Below are 23,446 nucleotides of genomic sequence, written 5' to 3'. Positions count from 1 at the left end.
GGGGGCGGCCCTGACCGCCCTCCTCCCTGCCCGGACCGGGTCGCGGACGTGCCCCCTGCGGCATTCGGCCACCTCTGCGTCTCCGCCCTCCCCGGGCCGCGCTGCTGCCTGGGCGCGGCGGCGGCGACGGCGCCCTGTTGAATGGGCTGTGAGGGCCCAGGTTTGAAGCGCTGGCGAACGCGGCCTCCGGGGGCGCAAGGCAGCAGCAGCGGTGGCGACCAAACGGGTGTTGGAGTTGGCGGCGGCCATGGAGGGCCTGGCTGGCTATGTATACAAGGCGGCCAGCGAGGGCAAGGTGCTGACCCTGGCCGCCTTGCTTCTCAACCGGTCTGAAAGCGACATCCGCTATCTGCTGGGCTATGTCAGCCAGCAGGGAGGGCAGCGCTCCACGCCCCTCATCATCGCGGCCCGCAATGGGCACGCCAAGGTGGTGCGCTTGCTGTTAGAACATTACCGGGTGCAGACTCAGCAGACGGGCACCGTCCGCTTCGACGGGTAGGTACATCCCAAACCCTCTCCAAGCGCTCCGAGAGCCCCCCGCTCCCCCCGCCTCCACTGTCTCTTCCTAGAGGTATCACTGCTTCCTTTCTGTGCATCCTCCTGCCGCATTAATGACCACTTCATCTTCCAGGGCTAATACTTCATCCCGTGTGTTGCTCATCCTCCTTGGTGCCTACCCCTCATTCCCTCTCCTCTGTGCGTAAATAGCCACACCTCTGTCTTGATATCTGATCGGTATTCTTCTCCACTAGAGAGTCTGTGAGCAAGTGGTATGGAGGAGGTGCACCTTTCCAGGTTTTACCTTTGTCGATGGTGGGGGTCGGAACCGAGAGCAGAAATTAACGCGGTCGGCAATTAACATCGAAGACTTCTGTTTGATGACTTAGTTGGTCACCCCGTTTTTACTCCTTCAAGTGATGGTCCCTTCAGGCAGGTTGCTGGGGCCTTCATGTCCAAATAAGCGCCTAGAACTCCAGCGTCTGGAGGGGTGGTCGGGCAGCCAGACGTCCCAAGACATGATTCTGACTCTTCCACGTTCCTGGGGGTAGAGATGTTGGCTGCAAAAATGGCCCTGGGGCTGGTATAGCAGATGATGCCATTGTTAATACACGTTATCTTGTGATATTGTGAGGAAACTTGATTGTTTGCTCTTTTTTGAGATGGGGAGTTAAATTCATATTGTCGCAGTTAAAGTTTGGTTTTTAGGTCTAATTGTACATATTTTTGGGGTGTGATAATAGTTAACGCAGAATTGTCAGGTTTGACAGTGTCTGCTGTGCTGGATGATTATAAAGTGTTTTACAGATTACAAACTTCATTGATTGCATTTGTATTTGTTGACTTTTGTGCCAGTATATGAGCCATTCTAGCATTTTTTTTTTTTTTTTTTCTTTTTGAGGTGGATGTGGTCCAAGCACAAAGATATGTGTCTTTAGTTTTGGTGATTGAGAACTGCTTGGTTAAAACCGCATTGAAAAAGCACTTCTTGGTGATGACTAGGGCGTTGTTGAATTTTGGTTGATTCTTTTTTACGTTTAAATAATAAAAGCTTTTTCTTCTGTTTTAGATGAGAAGAAAATATTTTAGAGTATTACATTTTAATGAAACGATAGCCTGTGTTGGTGGTTAATCTACGGTGCCACCTCCCTAGACATTCAGGAGATGGTCTTCTTCCTGTTGATGAAAGATGGCAACCTGATTCGTGTTTGCTTTCCCTTACTGGCTTCTGTGTCCTTTCTATAACTCCCTGCATTCCCACAGCCTTTCCTATACCTGGAGAAGTGCCACAGAATGACCCCTGAACTTCCAGCACCATTCCAGTTGTACAGGTGCATGCATTCATTGAGATATAACAGCTCCTGGGAACACCGCAGCTAAGGAACTTGCTGAAGCCTGTTGGGAAGAGGGGAGAATAGTGGTGAGAAAAAATAGTTTCCTAAAGTATTTGGAAAGGCTTTGCTTACTGCTGTCTTCCTTAACTATCAAAGAGAAAGGTATTTTGAGATGGAATCAAAAGAACTTGAAATGACTAGAAATGATTAGAAGTACAGCACTGAGCCTGTATAGTAGTGTATCTTGCCCGGTGTTCTCCCCCGGCCAATAAAATCAAAGAGTTCAGTGGGCAAACACTTACCGAACTCCCGTGTGCCAGGCTCTGTGGTAGGGATTGGGTATGCAGAGGTGAGTAACGTACTGTTCCCACCGTGGGGGAAGACAGTCTAGCGGGGGAGACACAAATAGCTATATAAATGAATAATTACAGATGCCTTGCCATTTAGAGTTTTAGAAGTCTTTGGGACTGCTGAGGGAGTACGAGAAGAGGAAGTGCTCAGCTTTGCCTGGGGGAATCAGGGAAGGCTTCCTGGGTAAGGTGATGTCAGAGTTGGATCTTAAAAGAAGTGAGAGAGAGAGAGGCAACAGCCTGGCGGACTTGCAGTGACCAGTGTTTCAGTGTGTTTCAGTGTGGTCATAGGAAGGGATTCAAGCCGGGGAAATTGAGAAGAGATTGTGGGAGACTGGAGAGAGGTGGAGGCCAGATTTTGATGACCCTTGTGGGAAACAGCGAGTCAGATTGGTGAGGCTGTAGTTGCGAGCGGTTCTGCGTTTGAGATTTTGGCCAAGCGTTCTTTGTGTTCTTCAGTCTGCCTTTTTGGTTTGTGGATTGTTACAATTATGAATTTCTTGGCTGCTATGCAAAGGCAGTGGAGAATTTTATTTATTAAATGCTCGCAGTGGGCCTAGCCCTATTTATTACATCTTCTGTGGAGGATACAGAAAAAAATGCAAGGTTTCTACGTTTGAGGAGCTTACCAATTAATTAACAAGGGAGAATTGAAGTTCATGGCCACCTTTCTGCCCACTCACAGCACTCTGAGATTTTGCGGCTTATTCCCGTCATTTTGGCATTTCAGAACTAGATAAAAAAGAGTGTTATTTGCAAATGTCATGATTTCACTTTGCACTCATTCCAGACATTGTGAAAATGGCCTGAATGCGGTGTTAACAATATGAAGCTCACTCATCCGTTGGGGGCTGGCTTTTTGAGAAGTACTTAGCTAAAATCCCCCCTTAGGTTCCATTGGCACTTGAGAACCATGGCCAGGTGGGGACTAGCAGGTTCTCTCTGAGTGCTGAGGTAGATTGGTGTTTCCTAGTTTTTGGTCACTTGTGTACCATCTTCACAATTTTTTGTCAGATTGTTCATTATTCTGTTATTTGCTCGATTTTTTTTTTAAGTTTCACTTCTTATCTTCATTCTAAGCAACGGTTATCTATGTGATTATGGGTTTGATATAGTATGTATTGTGTGTGTGTGAGAGAGAGAAAGAGAGACATTAAATATCTTATTTAAAAAAGTTATTTTTAAGTCTATGTTCTGCCTAAAAATTTCTGTTATACCTTAGGAAACTAAAGTGGATTCATAATAGAGTCTCAAGGAGGAAGGGACTACCTACACCTACCTAGATCAAGCCCCACGGTGATATTTGAGCCCTTGTTCATATTTTTAGGAGGAACATTTGAGATTATTTTACTTATGGCTTAATATGCGAAGACTAAAATTGACAGACAAGTAGGCAAGAAAAATTACTTGAGTGGAAATGAAAGAGCCTTTAGTTGGAGAATGGAAAACTATTAAGAATGTTACAGAAACGGAACAGAACAGAGGTGAGGTGTCACGTGACCATGGAATATTGTGTTGGCCTGAGTTCCTAGGGCCCACCGCCAGCTCTGGGCCAGAGTTTGTGGGGAACCCTTATGCTAAAAGAGGTTTGCTGACATGGATGGGAAGGAGAACAGGACCTCTGGGAATTCTGAGGCTCTTTGTTGAGTTCTCTTATTTTAAAGTCGGTGCTAGTACTAATACTTTCAATGTCCTGGTAGAGGGCAGGCATGAGGGGCACATCATCATTTGACTTCATTTAAAAGTCGTTGTTGGGGAGTATATATTTTAAGAAACTGCACTTGATCTAGTAAATGATTTTAAGGACTTTGGTTAAAATAAAGTAGTGATCATTTACATTTAATGAATTTTTATTTCCATTTCAAATGCTTGAACCAGACATTTTTATTTCAAATTGAACCAGGAAATAGTTCAGTTTAGTTTTGTGATCAGAAAGGTTATCTTTTATTGTGAAATGTTTCTGTCATCTGGTGTGTGTGTGTGCATTTTGTTTAAAAAGGTGAATGTCAGATTTAGTTTCTTGATATTTATGTATTTACTTACTTAATTTTATTATTATTATTTTTTTTTATGTATCTCTACCCCCAACATGGGGCTCGAACTCACGACCCCAAGATCAAGAGTCGCACGCTCCACCGACTGAGCCAGCCAGGTGCCCCGGTTTCTTGATTTTTAAAATGAAATACATAATAGGGAGTTTGCATTGCAGTTTGGACTGAGTCTAGAAAGATCATTGTTTTGTAGTGCTTCTCCCATATGCACTAAGTACATATTGCGTTAATTTTATTATATTTTTATTTTCTGTTATAAATGTGTTTGGTATGTTGTTTTGAGGCAGTCTGTGCCATAATTTCAGCTGAATTTTATGGACAAAGGAACGTCATAGATTTTAGGCTTATAATTCCCTTTAATCTGTTTAATTTTTTGTTTAGATGTAGAAATGCAAAATTTACTAAGGCTAGTGTTTCCGAAGGACTGGTCATTTTCTAATACATTCTGCAGTGAATATTTTGTCCTAAACTATTTATTTATTTATTAAAAATTTTAAGATTTATTTTAGAGTGAGTGAGTGGGGGGAGGGGCAGAGGGAGGGAGGGAGGGAGAGAGAGAGGGAGAGAGAGAGAGAGAGAGAGAGAGAGAGAGAATATCTCAAGCAGACTCTATGCTCAGCAAGGAGCCCTACGTGGGGCTTGATCTTACACCCTGAGCCAAAATCAAGAGTTGGATTCTCAGACTGACTGAGCCACCCAGATGCCCCTGTCCTAAACTATTTAAAAATTTTAATTGCCTCAATAAAAATAGATAATTGAAACTTTCTTGAGGCTTCTGTCACATCGTTATATGGAAAAATGGAAATGATTAGGCTGCACCACAGAAAGTGTATTTTTTTTTTTTTCCAACTTTTTTTTTTAATTTATTTTTGGGACAGAGAGAGACAGAGCATGAACGGGGGAGGGGCAGAGAGAGAGGGAGATACAGAATCCGAAGCAGGCTCCAGGCTCCGAGCCATCAGCCCAGAGCCTGACGCGGGGCTCGAACTCACGGACCGCGAGATCGTGACCTGGCTGAAGTCGGACGCTTAACCGACTGCGCCACCCAGGCGCCCCCAGAAAGTGTATTTTTTTTTTTTTAATTTTTTTTTTTTTAACGTTTTATTTATTTTTGAGACAGGGAGAGACAGAGCATGAACCGGGGAGGGTCAGAGAGAGGGAGACACAGAATCTGAAACAGGCTCCAGGCTCTGAGCTGTCAGCACAGAGCCCGATGCGGGGCTCGAACTCACAGACCGCGAGATCGTGACCTGGCTGAAGTCGGACGCTTAACCGACTGCGCCACCCAGGCGCCCCCAGAAAGTGTATTTTTAAAGTGCAAGGGAACTGGGGTGCCTGGGTGGCTCATTCGGTTAAGCGTCCGACTTTGGCTCAGGTCATGATCTCGCAGTTCATGAGCTCCAGCACTGCGTTGGGCTCTGTGCTGACAGCTCGGAACCTGGAGCCTTTTCAGATTCTGTGTGTCTCTCTCTCTGCCCCTCCCCCGCTTGCACTCTTGTCTCTTTCTCTTTCAAAAATAAACATTAAAAAAAATAATAAAGTGCAAGAAAACATTTAACTATGTAAATGTAACTATATATTAACTATGTATTCATTTTTGATAGACTAATCATCAGTTTCAAAATGCTTTTTAAAGTTAAGTGTTTGAACAATGTCATGTGTTATGTTTCCTTACGTTTGATGCATTTTATAGTTTCTAGAGTAATATTGTGTTTCAATCTCATGTAAACCTTTTAGTTACATATCTGTAAAATGAGCATAATAATAATATCGACCTTGTAGGGTCACTGGGAGGAGGGCATCGTGAGGATTGAATGAGATACATTGCATGTTGAGTACTTAATACAGTGAGTGCTTGGCACATGGAAAATATTTATTAGCTATTTTTGTTCATTTGAACTTTTGTTCATTTAAATTTTTTCTTTAATTGTGTCTCATTTTTGTTTTTAATTATGCATATTTTTAGTTAAGGTATAATATCTAGTAAGGTGCATAAAGTTTAAGTGGATAGGGGCACCTGGGTGGCTCAGCTCATTAAGCATCTGATTCCCATCTGGCCTCAGGTCATGATCTCTTGGTTCGTCAAAGCTCGGCATCAGGTTCTGTGTTGTCAGTGAGGAACCAGCTTGGGATTCTCTCTCTGCTCCTCCCCTGCTCACTCTGTCTCTCAAAATAAATGAGTAAACTTAAAAATAAAAAAAAATTTTAACTGTACAATGTGATAAAATTTTAATATGTTTACATCCATGTAAACACCTTCTAGATCAGTATGCAGGACATTTTAATCATTGTTTCCCTTGTGCCCTTTCTCCATCAGTTCCTCTCCTTTTCCTTCTCAGAAGTAAAGATTATTCTGACTTCTATTATTATATATTAGTTTTGCCTATATTTGAACTTCCTGTAAAGGGAATCATACAGTATACTCATCTGTCTCTTTTTTTGCTTAACACATCATCTATGAGATTCGTCTGTGTAGTTGCATGTATCGGGGTTTTTTTATGCTCTGTAGTATTCCATTGTATGAACCTACGGCAGCTTATTTATCCTGCACCAGATATTGTAGGTGTTTCCAGTGTTTGACTTCTACAAATAAAGCTGCTGTGACCATTTTTATGTAAATGTCTTCACTGGTGGATATTCGTGTTCATTTCTCTTCAGTTATATGCCAAGGGGTAGAATTGCTGGGTCATGGGGTTGGTGTATTGCTGAACAGTTTTTCCAAAGTGGCTGGAAACATTACATTCCTACCAGCAATGAGCGTTTGAGTTGCTTCACATCCTGGCCAACACTTAGTATTGTCATGTCAGTCTTACTAATTTTAGCCATTCTGGTGGCTGTGTATTGGTGACTCCTGGTTTTAATTTGCATTTCCCTCGTGAGTAATTATCTTGCACATTTTTTTCATATGTTTATTGGTCACTTGACTATCTTCTTTTGTGAAGTGTACTCATTTAGTCTTTTCACCCATTTTTTAGTTAGGTTGTTTGCCTTTTCTTATTGATTTGTGAAATACATTTAATGGAAATATCTTCTCCCAGTGAGTGGACTGCATATTCACTTTCTTCACAATATCTTTTGGTGAATTGAAGTTCTTAATTTTAATGAAGTCAAATAAATCAGTTTTTTCTATGATTAGTGCTTTTTTTGCATTCTGTTTAAGAAATGGTCATTAACTCCAAGGTCATTAAGATAGTCTTTTTTTTTTTTTAGAAGCTTTTATTGTTTTGCTTTTAGATATAGATGTATGCCACTTCTCTAATTTTTATGCATAGTGTGAGGTAAAAGTCGAAGTTACTTTTTTCCCATACAGATACTTAGTTGCTTTAGGACCATTTTTTTAAAAAGAGACCATACTTTCTACCTGATTTTCAGTGGAGCTTTCGTCATAAATCAAGAGACTATGGGGCGCCTGGGTGGCTCAGAAAGTTGTGTCCGACTCTGGATTGCGGCTCAGGTCATGATCTCAGGGTTGTGGGATTGAGCTCTGCTCAGCGTGGAGCCTGCTGGAAATTCTGTCTCTCTTCCTCTCCTTCTCCTCTGCTTGTGTGTGCTCTCTCTCTCAAAGATTAAAATAAAATAAAATGAATTAAAAAACTATGTGTGTGAATCTACTTCTGGATTTTTGTTGTTGTTGTTCTATTGATACACTTGTCTATCCTTGTGCCAGTGATACATTATCTGAATTACTGTAGTTGCCCTTTTTTTTTCCTTTCAAGATCCTCTTGGTTGTTCTAGGTCCATTGCATTTCTGTATTCCTTTTAGGATTAATTTGTCAATCTCTACATGTGTGGCTATGCCCGCGCGCGCGCGCGCGCGCACACACACACACACACACACACACACACACACACACACACACACTGTCTCTCTCATCCACCCCTGCTGGGATTTTGGTTGGAATGCATTGACTCTATAGATCATTTTGGTGGAGAATTAACATCTTAACACTATTGAGTCTTCTAACTATGAACATGGAATATTTCTCCATTTATTTAGACCTTTAATTTATCTCAGGAATGTTTTGTAGTTTTCAGTGTAGAACTCATATTTTTCATTAGATTTATTACTAGGTACTGATATTTTCTGATGCTGTCACAAATGATATTTTTTTGGTAGTGAAAGAAAAATGTTTTGAACTTCGTATAATCATGACAATAAAAATGTTAATGAATTTTAATTTTACTGAATTGTTTGCAAAAGGTACAGTCGGCAGCCATTAAAACCATCACTGATGTATTGTCTTCTTTTTAGGACTTCTACTTTAGTTTAAAAAATCAATTAACAAATGGCACTTACAAAAAATAAAATTTAGAAAAGAAACTTCAGAAACCTGGTTTTTTCTTCTTCGAGGTTTGTCTTCCATACAGTAAAAGGCACAGATCTTAAGTGTGCACTTTGATGAGTTTTTTTGCCCTAAATATCCACCCATGTAGCCACTACCCAGGGTCAAGATATAGGACATTTCCAGCAGCTTTAAGCCTCTTCCCAGTCAGTCCTACCCCTTTCCCATAGGTAACTGCGTAAGTCCTTGTTAGAAGACTTTTGTGTCATTTTAGGTCACTTGAAAGTGAAGAAGTAACTGCCTGAATTGTTATAAAGTGGGTCTTTTGTTTTTAGCAGAAACAACAGACCGATGGTGTTTTGGGGGTGTTGTTAATTGGAGTTAAACTGTGATGTTTTTATTATACCAGAGGAATTATACTCTTCCATTTCATGGACGATATAATTTGACCTGTGTTATAACATAAGGCTGTATAGTGAGGAGCTCAGCAGTGAGGTTTTTAGTATAGATTCTTAACTCTAGTAAATATTGCTTTTGTTTGATCTTTTTCCTTAACACTTCCAAGTATACTTATTTCAGTGGTTCAAGCACAGTAGATGTAAGTATCTGTAGCAAAAATCTACTTTTTAGGGCTGATGCTTAGTAACGCGATAAAAAGTTGAGAAATTGACGTTGGGGAAAAATTGAAGGTAGACAGATCGACAAGATTGGCCTCCTTGCACGTCTGATTTTATGTAAGTAGTGAACCTCGTGTATATGAGGCAATAAGTAAGTGGTGACTATGAAGCCAAAAAGTGCAAGCACAGACTGAAGGTCAGGGAAGACGCCCACCTGTTTTTAGGAAAATGCTAATTGTTTCCTGCTCTTAATATTTCCCCCCAGTGATTTTGTTGAAGAACATACATAAACCCCTAATGTACGCACATATATACATGCATATTTTTAAGACTTTTACATTTTTTAAATTTATTTTTATTTTTTGAGAGAGGTTGTATGTGCACGCACATACGCACAAACCGGGGAGGGGCTGAGGGAGAGAGAGGATCTTAAGCAGTTTCCATGATCCATGTGGAGCCAGACTTGGGGCTCGATGCCATGAACTGTGAGATCACGACCTGAGCTGAAATCAAGAGTTAGCACAACCCACTGAGCTAGCTACCCAGGCACCCCTTGAGACTTCTTTTTATTTATTTATTTTTGAAAGAGAGAGACAGAGCGTGAGCAAGGGGAGGGGCAGAGAGGGAGATACAGAATCTGAAGCAGGCTCCAGGTTCTGAGTTGCCAGCTCAGAGCCCAATGCGGGGCTCGAACCCACGAACTGAGATCATGACCTGAAGTGAAGTCAGACGCATAAGTGACCCAGCCACCCAGGGCACCCCAGAGACTTTTAAATTGGAGTATAACAGAAATGCACTAATTGAACGTGTTTTTTCAGAAAGGGAACATACTTGTTTAATAAAGTTCCTTTTGTGCTTTCTCCCACTCTCTACTCCCCTTAAAGGTAAACAGTGTCCTTCTGACTTCCGACACTACAGATAGGTATATGCATGTAGTAATATAATATGTACTATGTTTGGTTGACTTTTGCTCAGCATTATGTTTATGTGATCCTTCCATATTGTATGGAGCGGGAAGTTTTTCATTCTCACGGCTGTGGTAGAGGTATATATTTGATTAGCTCAGATAATCTTAGGAAAAAGTTATCTGCTTAAATCCTTGTTTTCCTAAAGCAGTTTTCTAACACAGCGTCAATATAGGGATTAGGGTAGCTTTCTTACTGACATATAGAGAGAAACTCTGGTCCCTGAAGGATCCTGGGAAGGAGGAACATGCTTTTTCTTAAGAGCCAGTGCATCAACTGGGTGGTAAAGAAGTTACGAGCCTCCGTACATTTCCTCTGTGTTTTCTGAAATGTATTTACTTTTGCTAGTAAAAAGTTGGTGATTTTTTTTTTAGGGTTATATACGTTGGTAATAACAGTAATAGATAGCTAACATTTATTGAGCTTATGCAAGGTATAAGTACAATGCAACATGCTTAAGTCACCTGATTTTATTTTCACACAAACTAACGCTTTATTTGCATTCTGTAGATTGAGGGTTTTGGTCAGTGCAAACGAATACATTCTTTAAACTTCTCTCAGGGCACGTGGCCTCTATTTTCTGACGGTTTGTTCTTTTCACGAACAGGTATGTGATTGATGGCGCCACCGCTCTTTGGTGTGCAGCAGGAGCTGGACATTTTGAAGTTGTTAAACTTCTAGTCAGCCATGGAGCCAACGTGAACCACACCACAGTAACTAACTCGACCCCCCTGCGGGCGGCATGCTTTGATGGCAGACTGGACATTGTGAAATACTTGGTTGAAAATAATGCCAACATCAGCATTGCCAACAAATACGACAACACCTGCCTGATGATTGCAGCGTACAAGGGACACACTGACGTGGTCAGATACCTTTTAGAACAACGTGCCGATCCCAATGCTAAAGCACATTGTGGAGCCACAGCCTTGCACTTTGCAGCTGAAGCCGGGCACATAGATATCGTGAAAGAGCTGATAAAATGGCGTGCTGCTATAGTAGTGAACGGCCATGGGATGACGCCATTAAAAGTAGCTGCCGAAAGCTGTAAAGCCGATGTCGTCGAACTGTTACTCTCTCATGCTGATTGCGACCGAAGAAGTCGGATTGAAGCTCTGGAACTCTTGGGTGCCTCCTTTGCAAATGACCGCGAGAACTATGACATCATGAAGACGTACCACTATTTATATTTAGCCATGTTGGAGAGGTTTCAAGATGGTGATAACATTCTGGAGAAAGAGGTCCTCCCACCAATCCATGCTTATGGGAATAGAACTGAATGTAGAAATCCTCAGGAACTGGAATCCATTCGGCAAGACAGAGATGCTCTTCACATGGAAGGCCTTATAGTTCGGGAACGGATTTTAGGTGCTGACAATATTGATGTTTCCCATCCCATCATTTACAGGGGAGCCGTTTATGCGGATAACATGGAATTCGAACAGTGTATCAAGTTGTGGCTGCACGCCCTGCACCTGAGACAGAAAGGTAACCGGAATACCCACAAGGATCTTCTTCGATTCGCTCAAGTTTTCTCACAGATGATACATTTGAATGAAACTGTGAAGGCCCCAGACATAGAATGTGTTTTGAGATGCAGTGTTTTGGAAATAGAACAAAGTATGAACAGAGTAAAAAATATCCCAGATGCTGATGTCCACAATGCTATGGACAATTATGAATGTAATCTCTATACCTTTCTGTATTTAGTGTGCATCTCCACCAAAACACAGTGCAGTGAAGAAGATCAGTGCAAAATTAACAAGCAGATCTACAACCTGATTCACCTGGATCCCAGAACTCGGGAAGGTTTCACCCTGCTGCATCTAGCTGTCAACTCGAACACCCCGGTTGATGATTTCCACACCAATGATGTCTGCAGCTTTCCAAATGCACTTGTCACAAAGCTCCTGCTGGACTGTGGTGCTGAGGTGAATGCAGTAGACAACGAGGGGAACAGTGCCCTTCACATCATCGTTCAGTACAACAGGCCCATCAGTGATTTTTTAACCTTGCACTCTATCATCATCAGCCTGGTTGAAGCTGGCGCCCACACTGACATGACCAATAAACAGAATAAGACTCCGCTAGACAAAAGTACGACTGGGGTATCTGAAATACTACTTAAAACTCAAATGAAGATGAGTCTCAAGTGCCTGGCTGCCCGAGCAGTTCGGGCTAATGACATTAACTACCAAGACCAGATCCCCAGAACTCTTGAAGAGTTTGTTGGATTTCATTAAGTGACTGGATATGTAAAATCGTTTAATGTGGTGCTAAAAAGTAAAGGACTTTAATCACAGACAATAGAATTATGTGTTCATAAATTCTGCTTTTCTTTCCATTACCCTTCCTCCCTACCCATCCTTCCTTAGTTCTGTATTTGGTCTTTTTGCCTCATGACGTTGACTGATCTCAAATACACTTTAAACAACGCCACATTGTTTAGGTGTAACTATAATCTAAGGTGTCTGGATATTGGTCACTTAATCTTTCTTTCTTTCTTTCTTTCTTTCTTTCTTTCTTTCTTTCTTTCTTTCTTTCTTAATTGAAGTATAACTGAGATACATTATATTAGTTTCAGGTGTACAACATAATGATTTGACATTTGTATTTTTTTTTAAGGAATGAATATGAAATATTTTATGTCACAAGGGACGTTTATGATTTGAAGTCAATGTTTTAAAAACTGCCTACAAAAGTATTTCTGTTAAGCCTGTGTCAGCGTGTTATCCTTGCAGCAGTTTTGAGGATTTCATGAAGAAGAACAACTAAAAAGGACCATAAGAGTAACGGGATACCCCGGTGTTCTGCGTGTGCCCAACTGCTGCACGTAGGTTTTGCTCTTCCAATATTTATGCGGAGTGAGACGGCACATCGTAACATCAGGCGGATTTCAAAAAACACAACTGCAGATTAATCTGAAAATGTGCTACTTTCATAATAGCTATAAATGTATCAAGTTAAATCCCTTGGAATTACTGCATTATGCTGGGTGGTACACGCAAAGGAGTAATAGTCTTAAAGCAATTTTTCAGAGAATATCGATGGACTCTTTGCCGTCAGGCTGAAATTCTAAAATTCTTTGGTCTCTGTTTTAAGGTAACTTCTCTAAATTGCAGTAGCCTGCATTTGAACTCAGCTCACAGACATGTAAAAATTATGAATACTGTGTTTTCTTATGAAACAAATTGTCATAATATAGTTACACCTTCTATTTTTGTCCCTTTCTCCCTTTCCTCCTGTGTGGTCTCTTTTAAAAATTGGAAACTACTTTTCCAGAGGGCACTGTTTGTGCCCCCCTCATAAGGTGTTTATGATGGATGAAAAGGAACAAGGATGTTTTTAATTTTTTCACTTTCTTTACTTTGTCCCTTATAATTAGTAGAAAAACCACTAGTGTGGTATAGGAAATGAAATGGTTTTGATGATAAAAGTAATTTGCAATGCTGTCTGGATGGTATTTCTGTCTTGAGAGCTGAAAGTTCAAGCACAAAATGTCACTGATTCTGATAGGCTGTGCAGAGGTCTTTTTGTTTTGTTTTGTTTTGTTTTGTTTTGATGGCAGCATTTTAAGTGTCAGACTAAAAGAGTATTCTGTGATTATCTTTTAAGCATCACAGAAATTCAAGTAAAGGGTATACACCTATTTCTATTTCTATTGATGTTAAAAAATGATAAAGTAAAATGAGCTATATCTGTATTTTTTCTCTCTAGTGCCAAATGAATGCCTTAGCTACTCGTAGTGCATGGTACTGTAAGTGAAGACCAGCTTTTTTTTCGTTAATGAAAAGCATTCTGATGCTGTAACATCAGCTATAAACTAAAAAAAAAACAAAAACAAAAACAAAGAAACCCCAAATCTGTATGGTTTCAATGAGCATTTTATGTCTGCATATTGTTTGGTGAAGTATAAGAGAAAGGTTGCAGTTGAAACAGTATAAAGCATAAATGACCAAGCCAAAATTAGCACCTAGGGCCTTAAATAAAAGATACCCCACAAAATGAAATAGTTTGAAGGGTGGGAGGGATTGGAAGGGGGGGAACCTTAAAAACTTTTTCCCCTAAGGATGCAAGATACCTTTATGGCCACCGTAGTTCTACTTCATGCTCTTGTTTCCGCTAGGAACGTTTTGATGGCAAATTCTGTCATGGTAACATATTTCTGTTTTCCTAACCTGAGGTCTTTACGAGGAGGGTTTTCAGGATGGTTTGAAGGGAGATACTTGAAAGAGCCCTAATTTGAAAGTTACTGGCCTTGATCCTTCCGGTGCAAATCAAGGAAATACTGTACCTTGCTCTTGGCAACTCTCGTGGCCTGAAAGAGAAAATGCACGTCCTCGAGGTGAGTGAATCACACCTTTTCCACAGCTTAGGTCAGACCCTGTATCTTTCAGACTTCAAGGCCTGTGTCTCTGACAGTCTGAGGAATGGCTATGATACTTGGTATTCAGTTGGTTCCATTATGAATGTGTATGATTTTTAAACACCAAAACTTAAAATACCAGATAATGTTGCATGTTTTAAAAACCATCCCTCCGGCTACCCAGGACCAGCACTCTTTTAGATCTTACGCATTCATAAAATGAGGATGATGATTATATGTACATATTCAGACGTCAAAATTTAATGACAGTGCTTTTGAGAAGGGATGCATGCTGGAGAGCGCAGCTGCTGACTGGAGTGCCGACAAGGTTGGAGAGAGAGTGTGAAGACAGTGGGAATAAACTGTGAGCTCTGCTAATGGTAACATACTTTTCTACTGTAGTGTCGTAGTATGTTGTGCACTCCATTGCTAAGGATCTAATTCTGTCTTGTAAAATAAATCCAAATATGTATTGTGAAACATCTGTATAAAACCATTCTTGAAACAAGTGATCTACATGCCTGTTTTATTTGTTTTTGGTAGAATTATTTTAAGTATGTTTAGCCAAATCCTTCCCAAGCTTAAATGTTTTGTGTGTTTTTAAAAATTTATGATTATTATTATTTTATTTTATTTTTTTTTTAGGAAAATAAATCGGTAAGAAAGGTCAATAGTTCTGTATCTCAGCTCATGAGAACTCCAGGCTGTCTCCATTTTCCAGCCACTTTTGTCATTTTCTGTTTATTATTGGTAGAAGTATGCTTCGGATCATAAGTCTTCCTTGATAATATTACAAATTCAGTCAAAACTTCTTTGTCTTGCTCAGTAATTGTCCTATAAATTTGGTTGAACGAGAGGCCCAGGAGGATGGATATCTGGGCAAACGAGGTGAAACTTAGGTGGGTTTTCTGCTTTTAAATAAGAGTTGGTGAAACTGAACCCTTGAATTTAGGTGACTCTTCAACTCAAGGAATGGGCAGCAAATCCATCCCCTCGATTAAAGAAGGGGGAAATTTTTGTTGTGAGAACTCTGACACCACATGGTTTTCTTCACTCTACTCTGGATTGCTCCAGCAGGCCGCAGTCCCACTACCTTAAGGTTCTTTGCCGTGGGAACTTCAAACAAACGAGCCAAAAAAGCAAGCTTTGGTCTTGCTTGTTTCTGGGAAGGGTTTTGTTTCAGTGTACTATTAGTTGATTAATAACCGATAATTAGGGCAAACCTAGGTAGGTACGATAGCGCTGTTTGAAGTAACAAACCATTCGGGGGGGCGCAGCTCCCTAAGTATCAACTCTGTGTCTGGCGAGTGGTTTTGCAAATTACGTATCCCAAAGGAATGACAGCCTGTTCCCAGTCTCCACTGCAGTTGAGGCAGCTACTTTATGGAGAGGACCATTTTGGATTACTCGTGCAGAAACTTTCCTTTTTGGGAGCGGGGCGCGGTGAGGAGGTGAGTTGCTGGCCCTTGGGTTACAGTTTTCTGGGTTTAGAAGCAGCCAGTGATTGAACTAGTGAGTAGGTGGACAAAAGTAGAAAGGGCTTGTTTTTCTGGTAGATTTTCTGTAAAAATCCTAAATGTTCCTTTTTAGTCTAGCCACAAGTATCTGTGTACAGATGACTCTTCTGTTTTCCTCACTGACTGTGCTGTAACACTGAAATGGGTTAAAGAAAACAAAACTCTGCCTTTGCTCTATGGAAAGTTACCAGTCCATAGGACGTTAAGCTGGGTGTTTATTTCCACTCTGAAAACGCACAGCTCTGCTCTGGATGCCCTTTCTGGAAGGTAGAAAGCTCCTAGGTACGTGTGGCACCTTGCAGGGCTTTGTCATACACGTCGGGCAGACTTGCCCAAGTCTTCAGATGGCCTGGGTTGTACGTACAGCATCCTCTCTCCCAAATAGGGGATCTGGAATAAGTCCACGGGTAGTGATGGTAGATACATTAATTTTTAAAACTGTAAAGTAAATGTGGTCTCTAGTCCTAGGTTTGTGGTGTGTTCATTTGTGTTAATGTGCAGGGAAGGGACATTGACTTGATGGTTATGGGGAGTATATCTTGATGTGTGTACAGGGGTGAGTATTGCTAAATTATTAACAGCTTTTCATTTAGGGGTGAGTCATGTGATGAGTGGCCTAATCAGCAAAATGAAGGAGCAAAGATGCAAGCTTTGCCCAGTGGTGAAGTAAACAAGGTTTTGTATCTGTCTTTTATCAGGTGTTGTAAAACTTGCGCATGGCTTTTTTTGTTGTGGCTTATTAGTAATTGGTGGAGGAGAAAAGATGAGGAAAACCCCTCAGCTTTGCTAACCACTCTTTTCAGAGGTACATCGTTGGGGAGTAAAATCTGACTGGCCTAATGTGTTGAAAAGATCCTATCCTTTATAATATTCACCCCATCCTGTAATCCTCCGCATCGAGGAACTACATTGTTGTATTCTAGTAATTCACTGTGATTTATAACAAACCAGTGATGTCATTCTCTTGTGCACTTTTGTCAAACCATTTACGTGACTTTAATAAACATAGTGAACTTGCTGACTGCACCAGAGGTCTGTTAGTGATTATATTGCATGACATTTTCTATTTGAGTTTGACATGTAGAATCATTTTTAATTTCGTGGCAATTGACAGTCCTAATAGCCCAGCTAATTTGAAACTAACAATATTGCTGTGTAAAAGGAAAAAAAAACCGGTGTTTGTGTTCAGTAAATGTTTGAAAAAAAAAAACAAACCCTGCCTTGCAGTTTGTGTCTTTATTGTTCAGTGTGCCTTAGTTGAGATGATCTTTTGTTGAATTTATTTAAAAAAGAGTTGTCAGAGTTATATGTGCCTGGGGAAAAAATTCAGACAGTAAAGAAAAATTCAAATTGTAAAAAAACAAAACAAAACAATGCCCTTCTCATCTCTACCTGCCTCCCTCTCATTTAGACTCTTAAGAGGGCTGTCACTATTACTAGTTTTTTTGAATAGCTTCCCAGAATTTTTCTGTGCATATATGTTTTTTTTCTCCTTTTCATTTTTTTTAAAAATGCAAATGGACATTTTCTTATTCTATTCTGCATCTTGTCTTTTACATTTACTATATCTTAGGCTTTTTCATTTTGGTGTATAGTTTTGTTTTGTTTTGTTTTGTTTTTTTAAGCAACTTTATAGATTTAATTCTGTGGGTGGACTTAACATTTATTTAGCCAGACCTTGTTGTTGGACTTCTAGGTTTTCAATTTATTGATATTCTAAGTAACGCTTCAGTGAACATCCTTATGTACTATGTTCATAGAACAGATACATTCCTAGCACTGGAATTTCTGGTTTAGTGACTGAATATTTAGAATTTTGATAGAGGACATTTAATTGCCTTCCATCTACCTATACTCTTACGTCAGATTTTATCTAACCATTTAGTTTTTGCCAAGGTGACTAATGAAAAATAGTATTTCATGGTTTTGATTTGTGTCCCTTTATTATGAATGGGGTTGACACTTTCATATATTTACCGGCCCATTTGTATTTCTTTTGCTTGCTTTTGGATTGTAGTCTTTTTCTTACTAGTTAGACATTCTTTGGAAGTTTTGGGAAATTTTCTTTGTCATATGTCACAGTTTGTAGTTTGTTTTTTGACTTTGAATATAGTCGCTTTTATATCAGAAGTTTCCATTTTTATGTAGCCAAATTTATAATTTTTTAAAATGGATTCTGAGTTTTGTATCTTGCTTATAAGGTTGTCTCCATTCCAAGAGGATAAATCTTTTTTACCCATGTTTTCTTCTAATGCTTTTATGGCTTCTCCCTTCCATGTCTCCTCTCTCTTCTTTTTTCCTCCTCCTCCTCCTCCTCCTCCTCCTCCTCCTCCTCCTCCTCCTCCTCCTCCATCTATCTGAGGGGCGTCTGTGTGGCTCAGTTGGTTAAGCATCCAACACTTGATTTGATTTCGGCTTTGGTTTGTGAGAACAAGCCCCGTGTCGGGCTCCCTCACTGACAGTGCAGAGCCCGCTTGGGGTTCTCTCTCTCTCTCTCTCTGCTCATCCCCCACTCATGCACTCTCGTTCTCTCTCTCTCTCTCTCTCTCTCAAAATAAATAACCATTAAAATAAATCAATCTTTTATCTACCCGGAATTTATTTTGATGTAAGGATCCAGCTAGCCAAAGACCTCCTTAATTATTTTCCACTGATACCAATCATAAACTAAATTTCCATTATGTAATGAGATCTTTTTCTGGGTTCTCTGTTTTATTCTGTTGATCTCACAGTGTGGTGGACTGGGGATTATTGTCACGGCTCTATCATTTACAGGCTCTGTGGCCTTGGGTAAGTTACTTTTCTGTCCAAGCCTTAGTTTCTGTAAATCGGGATGATAATATTTAACTTGGACTGTGATGAGCAAACAAGAGAATCAGGATGCTTACCTAACAATAGCAAAGTGCTTGACACATAGTGAAGTGCCTGGGTAATGTTAAATGTTAATACTACCGGGGCTAATTGTTCATTTGTCTTCTTTTGGGGAGGGGATATAGTTTTTTTTATTATTGTATATTTATTTTTGCAGATGAATTCCGGTGTCATGTCATGTTGAAAGCTGATTTTGTTTAGCATTGAGTTAAGAGATTAATTTAGGGAGACTTGCTGTCTCTGTAAGTCTGAGCCTTTTTATCCAAAGGAGAGATAGTCCCATTTAGTGAAGTCTTATGTCTCTTAGAGATTTTTTAAGGTTTGTTTTTTTTTTTTGTTTTTTTTTTTTTTAGTGAAGTTCTTGCAAATATATTCCTTTTACTATTAGGTTCTTTGTTTATATTATGGGTAGGAGCTTTTTTTTTTTCAATCACATATACTTCTAAATGTTAATGTTTTTACATAGGCATTTTATTTTATTTAAAAAAATTTTTTTTATGTTTATTCATCTTTGAGAGACAGAGAGAGCATGAGCGGGGAAGGGGTAGAGAGAGGGAGACACAGAATCCGAAGCAGACTCCAGGCTCTGAGCTGTCAGCACAGAGCCCGACGTGGGGTTTGAACTCACCAACTGCGAGATCATGACCCCAGCTGAAGTCGGACGCACAACCGACTGAGCCACCCAGGCGCCCCATTTACATAGGCATTTTAATGGATTTGCCTTTTTTTGAAAAATGAAATTGTTCATTGCTTTTGGATGTCGCAGATACAGTAATCATCATTTATAAGTGAAGCTTATTTTGCCTTCTTATTTCAGTATTCATATTCTATATTTCTTATAGATTATAGAACCAATTAATACTGGTTAAGATTATCCAAAGAGTATTAAGTGGTGTTATTGGAGCACATCCTTGGCACATGTTTGTTTTAAAATTTAGATTTAGGGTAGCCATTCCAGTCCCTTCCTAAAGACCTGAAAAAACCATGTAGTTCAAGTTTCTGTTTTATTGCTGAGGATGTAAACCCAGAAAGAAGTGTTTTGTCCATGTAAGGTCATACAAGGGTTGAATGTCAGAGCCCAGGGTCGGCTCTGGGTCTTGACTCACGGAGCAGTGCTCTTTCACTCTCAGACTATTACGCTGGTACAAGCAAAGATCCTCTTAGCATCTCTGCCAGGTCTGAGCCGGCTGTAATACCCAGCTGGAGTCCGGAAATCATCTAGACAAATTCTAAATCATTTTTTTTTCTGTGTTTCAAGTAATGTCTGCTGTATTAAAGTAACAGACGATCAGACTAAAGAAAATACTGGCAGTAATATATTTCATCAGGTACTTAATCTAGAAAATGCCTGTGTGAGATGTAAATTTCAGGTGGTTCATAAAGACTTTGCATGTTGGCAAGCATAGACAAAACTATTCTAATTTCTCTGTGCTTTGTACATGTGGCGTGCTTGGTCTGTCCTGAGTGCAGTACTGGGGCGTGTTCCTGCCTCCAGCGGACGCGCTCTATCAGGGATGCGCGTACAAAAATAAGAAACATGGTCCCTGCCCTTGATAAGCTTGTCATCTAGCCAGATGCCCCTATTTGAAATCTGATTTTCTGTTTTTCCTCAGATTTTCATTTTAATTTCTCAAATGAAAGTTTATGATGCTACCTTTTGACTCTGGCTTGGGCCATTTTCTGAAAACCTTTCAGGAAACCGTGTCATTTGAGTTGTTGCTTGTCGTATTTTTCTGTGGTACCAGGGAGATAGGGGCAAAGAACGTGCACAGCTGATTTAGAAAGGATGAATCCGTTAAGGAACAGTGCCCCCTTCTTTTTAAGAAAATGTTTTTTTTCTGCTTCTACCCTACTTTGAACCTTGTGAGTTTGCTGGGGACATTTTAGCCTGTACCTTCCTGAGAAGTTACAGAGCCCAAGTGCCAGGCTTCTAACCCCCTCTCCACGCTTAACTAGCAAAACTCCTCCATTCCTGTTTCAGTTTCCATTTGGAACATCGTGTCCTACTTTAGTGTGATGTCAAAGCTAATGGAATAGATGGTGACACGCGAGCACTGGCCGGTTTTAATGTGGTCAATTAAGCCCGACTGCCCCTTGCGAAGAGTCTAGATGACGTAAACACTCACAGTAGGACAATTTTTTGAGATTTCAAAAAAATAGTAAAAAGTAGCGCGGAGTAAAGGGCTGACATGACCTCGGCTGGAGGTGAAAACGAAGGACAATGTGGTAGTGAATGAAAACAGGAGACCACTCCCCACTAATAGCTGTATTAAGTTAAGTCACCCAAGGCATATCTGGTGGTTGGAGAGACCTGGCCACTTCCTGTACGGGGTGAGGTGTGGTTGCAGTGAGTCATGCAGGAAAAAGAGCACGATTAAGCTGGCTGTTTCTCTTACAGGCTGCTTGGCACCCTGGGGCTTGAATCCGGGGGACTGGCTGAAGTCTAGAAGTCTAGTTTTGTATTCCAGGAGAGCACTGATGCTAAGTGTTAAATGCTAAATGCTGATGGAGACAGCAACTTGTCTTTTAAAGACCTCTAGGAAAGGCCAGTTCCATACCTTCTGTGGAAAGCCCTTCCGCTTTTATTGTCCCCTCTCTGCTGTGTTTGTGTTCGCACTTTGCCCCTTCCACCTGGTAGCTATCGTGTGACCCAAGGGCAGCTGAGGAAGGCTCCACTGTTTAAGAAACTGACAATGACGTCTAGAGAACATTGTGGCTCTGGATTGCTGGTTCTATAAATTAATGTGCTTAGCATTACCTGACAGAAATTGGATCCGTGAGGTCTGGGGTAGAACTTGCTCTGTGGTTCTGATCAGGGCGGCCGTGGAATCCCACTCTGAGAAGCTCAGCTCTGGATAGATGATCTGCTCTAGCAGGCACGGTTTGCCCTCCAAGCTTACATGTCCACACCATCTGATGCCAGAAAGAAGCGGCCGGCTAGAACTGAGGGACACCAGAATTGATGGCCGCTTCCCTGCAGAGCACTGGGCGGTGATGGCACAGGGCTTGAGGCCTTTCTTGTCTACCCAAGCCCTGCACCTCAGTTTCCGCATCTTTTCTGAGAGCCTGCCTCCCCCCCACATGTTAGAGCAGCAGTGAGACCTCATAGAACATCGCCCAGGATTCACTTCACAACTCCTGTGTTTCTCCTCTCTGAGAGCCTAGAACTTAGGAAATCCTGAGAATCCGTGGACCGAATTCTAAAACCATCTTCTGTTGGTGTTTGGTTTATAAGAGACCTTGACCCATGTGTTTTTCTCCTATGCACTCGTTTGCTATAGGCTTGCTTACGCAAGTATCCCGTGGCCACCTGAAAGTCAAAGCAGCTTGTTTAGAGTAGCATCTAGGATGCTGATAAAGCTTTTAAAAGACGGAACCGTTTTTAACTTGGTTCCACTTTATGTCAGCACTCGGAGTTCAGCCCTTAGCTCCATCATAAATATTCTTAACTACGGAATCGAGCATTGCTAATAATATCCATCTGTGAACCACAGTATGAATTTTATGTTGATCTGCAGTTGCATTTTGGGCTGCTTGCCCACTAAATGCCAAAACTGCTTCGGAGACTGCTCTCCGTTTCTCCTCCAGACAATAGCAGATGTGTTCAACTTCTCCCAGAGTCCCCTCGGGGCTCTGGAGACCCAGGAGAACTGGGTGAAGTCTGTAGCAGATCCCTCTCCAGAGACTTGCTGGAACAAGAAAGTCTTCCCAACTCTAGGCTGGAGTCAGGTTAACTTGAATATTATGAACGACAGCATAGTCCCCAGTGCTCATAATGGAAGGGCACCTATGTGTGTTAACCCCTTATTTGTTTTCCAGCCTATATATTCACCTGCCTGTTGACCTCAGCCCGGCACATCTGTCACCAGAGGAACTCTAAAACAACAAAACTGATGCCCTGGCCCCTCTCCCAGTCAATTACATGTGAATCCCTGCGGTGGACCCTTGCATAGACATCTTTTAGAGCTCCTCAGGCCAGAGAACCGCTGTAGCGTGAGTTTGCTCCCTGTTAAATGCATCTCTGTGGCCCTACCAGGAATTCTGTAAGGCCTGTCTTGATCATTTATACCCACAGCAGGTAAATTCAGAAAGGATTGATAAGAGAAACAGACGAGAGAGACACGGGAGGGGATGGGTGAAGGCCTTGAAGTTACAAAGTTCCGCCTTTTGACCAGTTAGTTGTTCTTGATGTAGGGCTGGGGAGGGGTCGTGGAGGGGCCGCGGAGCCCTGGGGATAAAGGTGGAGGTTCCCATTTGGGATGGGCCGGAGGTTCCCATTTGGCCACTTCTGGGTTGCGTCTGACCTGCAGATACGTTTTGTTTGGCCTGCAGCGTGGCCGCACATAGCAACTTTTTAAAGGTGAATGCCAGTCTCTAAAAGGCAGGTTTCACGTGAAAGCATTCTCTCAGAGTTGATTGTACCAGACAGAAGACTCGGTCTAAATCACACGGCATGGCATACGTGTGAGTGTGGGTTCATGGAGCATCCTTGAGTCAGGTGCTCCATTCATGAGGGCAAGACTCCAGCGAAACTTGACTCTAAATGGGGCCTTCTGATTTGGGGGTCACCATTTGAGAAAAAAATATTCCCATA

At 41.2% G+C, this 23,446-nt stretch overlaps 1 protein-coding gene across 1 annotated transcript; it reads left to right on the top strand.

Annotated features, from left to right (window-relative positions):
- The first annotated feature begins 47 nt into the window (after positions 1-47).
- FEM1B (fem-1 homolog B) lies at positions 48-17,007 on the top strand. Its single transcript, XM_019441668.2, has 2 exons — positions 48-495; positions 10,706-17,007. The coding sequence occupies exons 1-2, from the start codon at positions 248-250 to the stop codon at positions 12,339-12,341; spliced, it is 1,884 nt and encodes a 627-aa protein (XP_019297213.1). The 5' UTR covers positions 48-247; the 3' UTR covers positions 12,342-17,007.
- The last annotated feature ends 6,439 nt before the right edge of the window (positions 17,008-23,446 follow it).

This window comes from Panthera pardus, unplaced genomic scaffold (assembly GCF_024362965.1).
Source record: "Panthera pardus isolate Hobbes unplaced genomic scaffold, ASM2436296v1 HiC_scaffold_24, whole genome shotgun sequence".
NCBI lineage: Eukaryota > Metazoa > Chordata > Mammalia > Carnivora > Felidae > Panthera > Panthera pardus.
The sequence above is the reverse complement of the archived record's forward strand: the minus strand, read 5'-3'. Positions and strand labels throughout refer to the sequence as shown.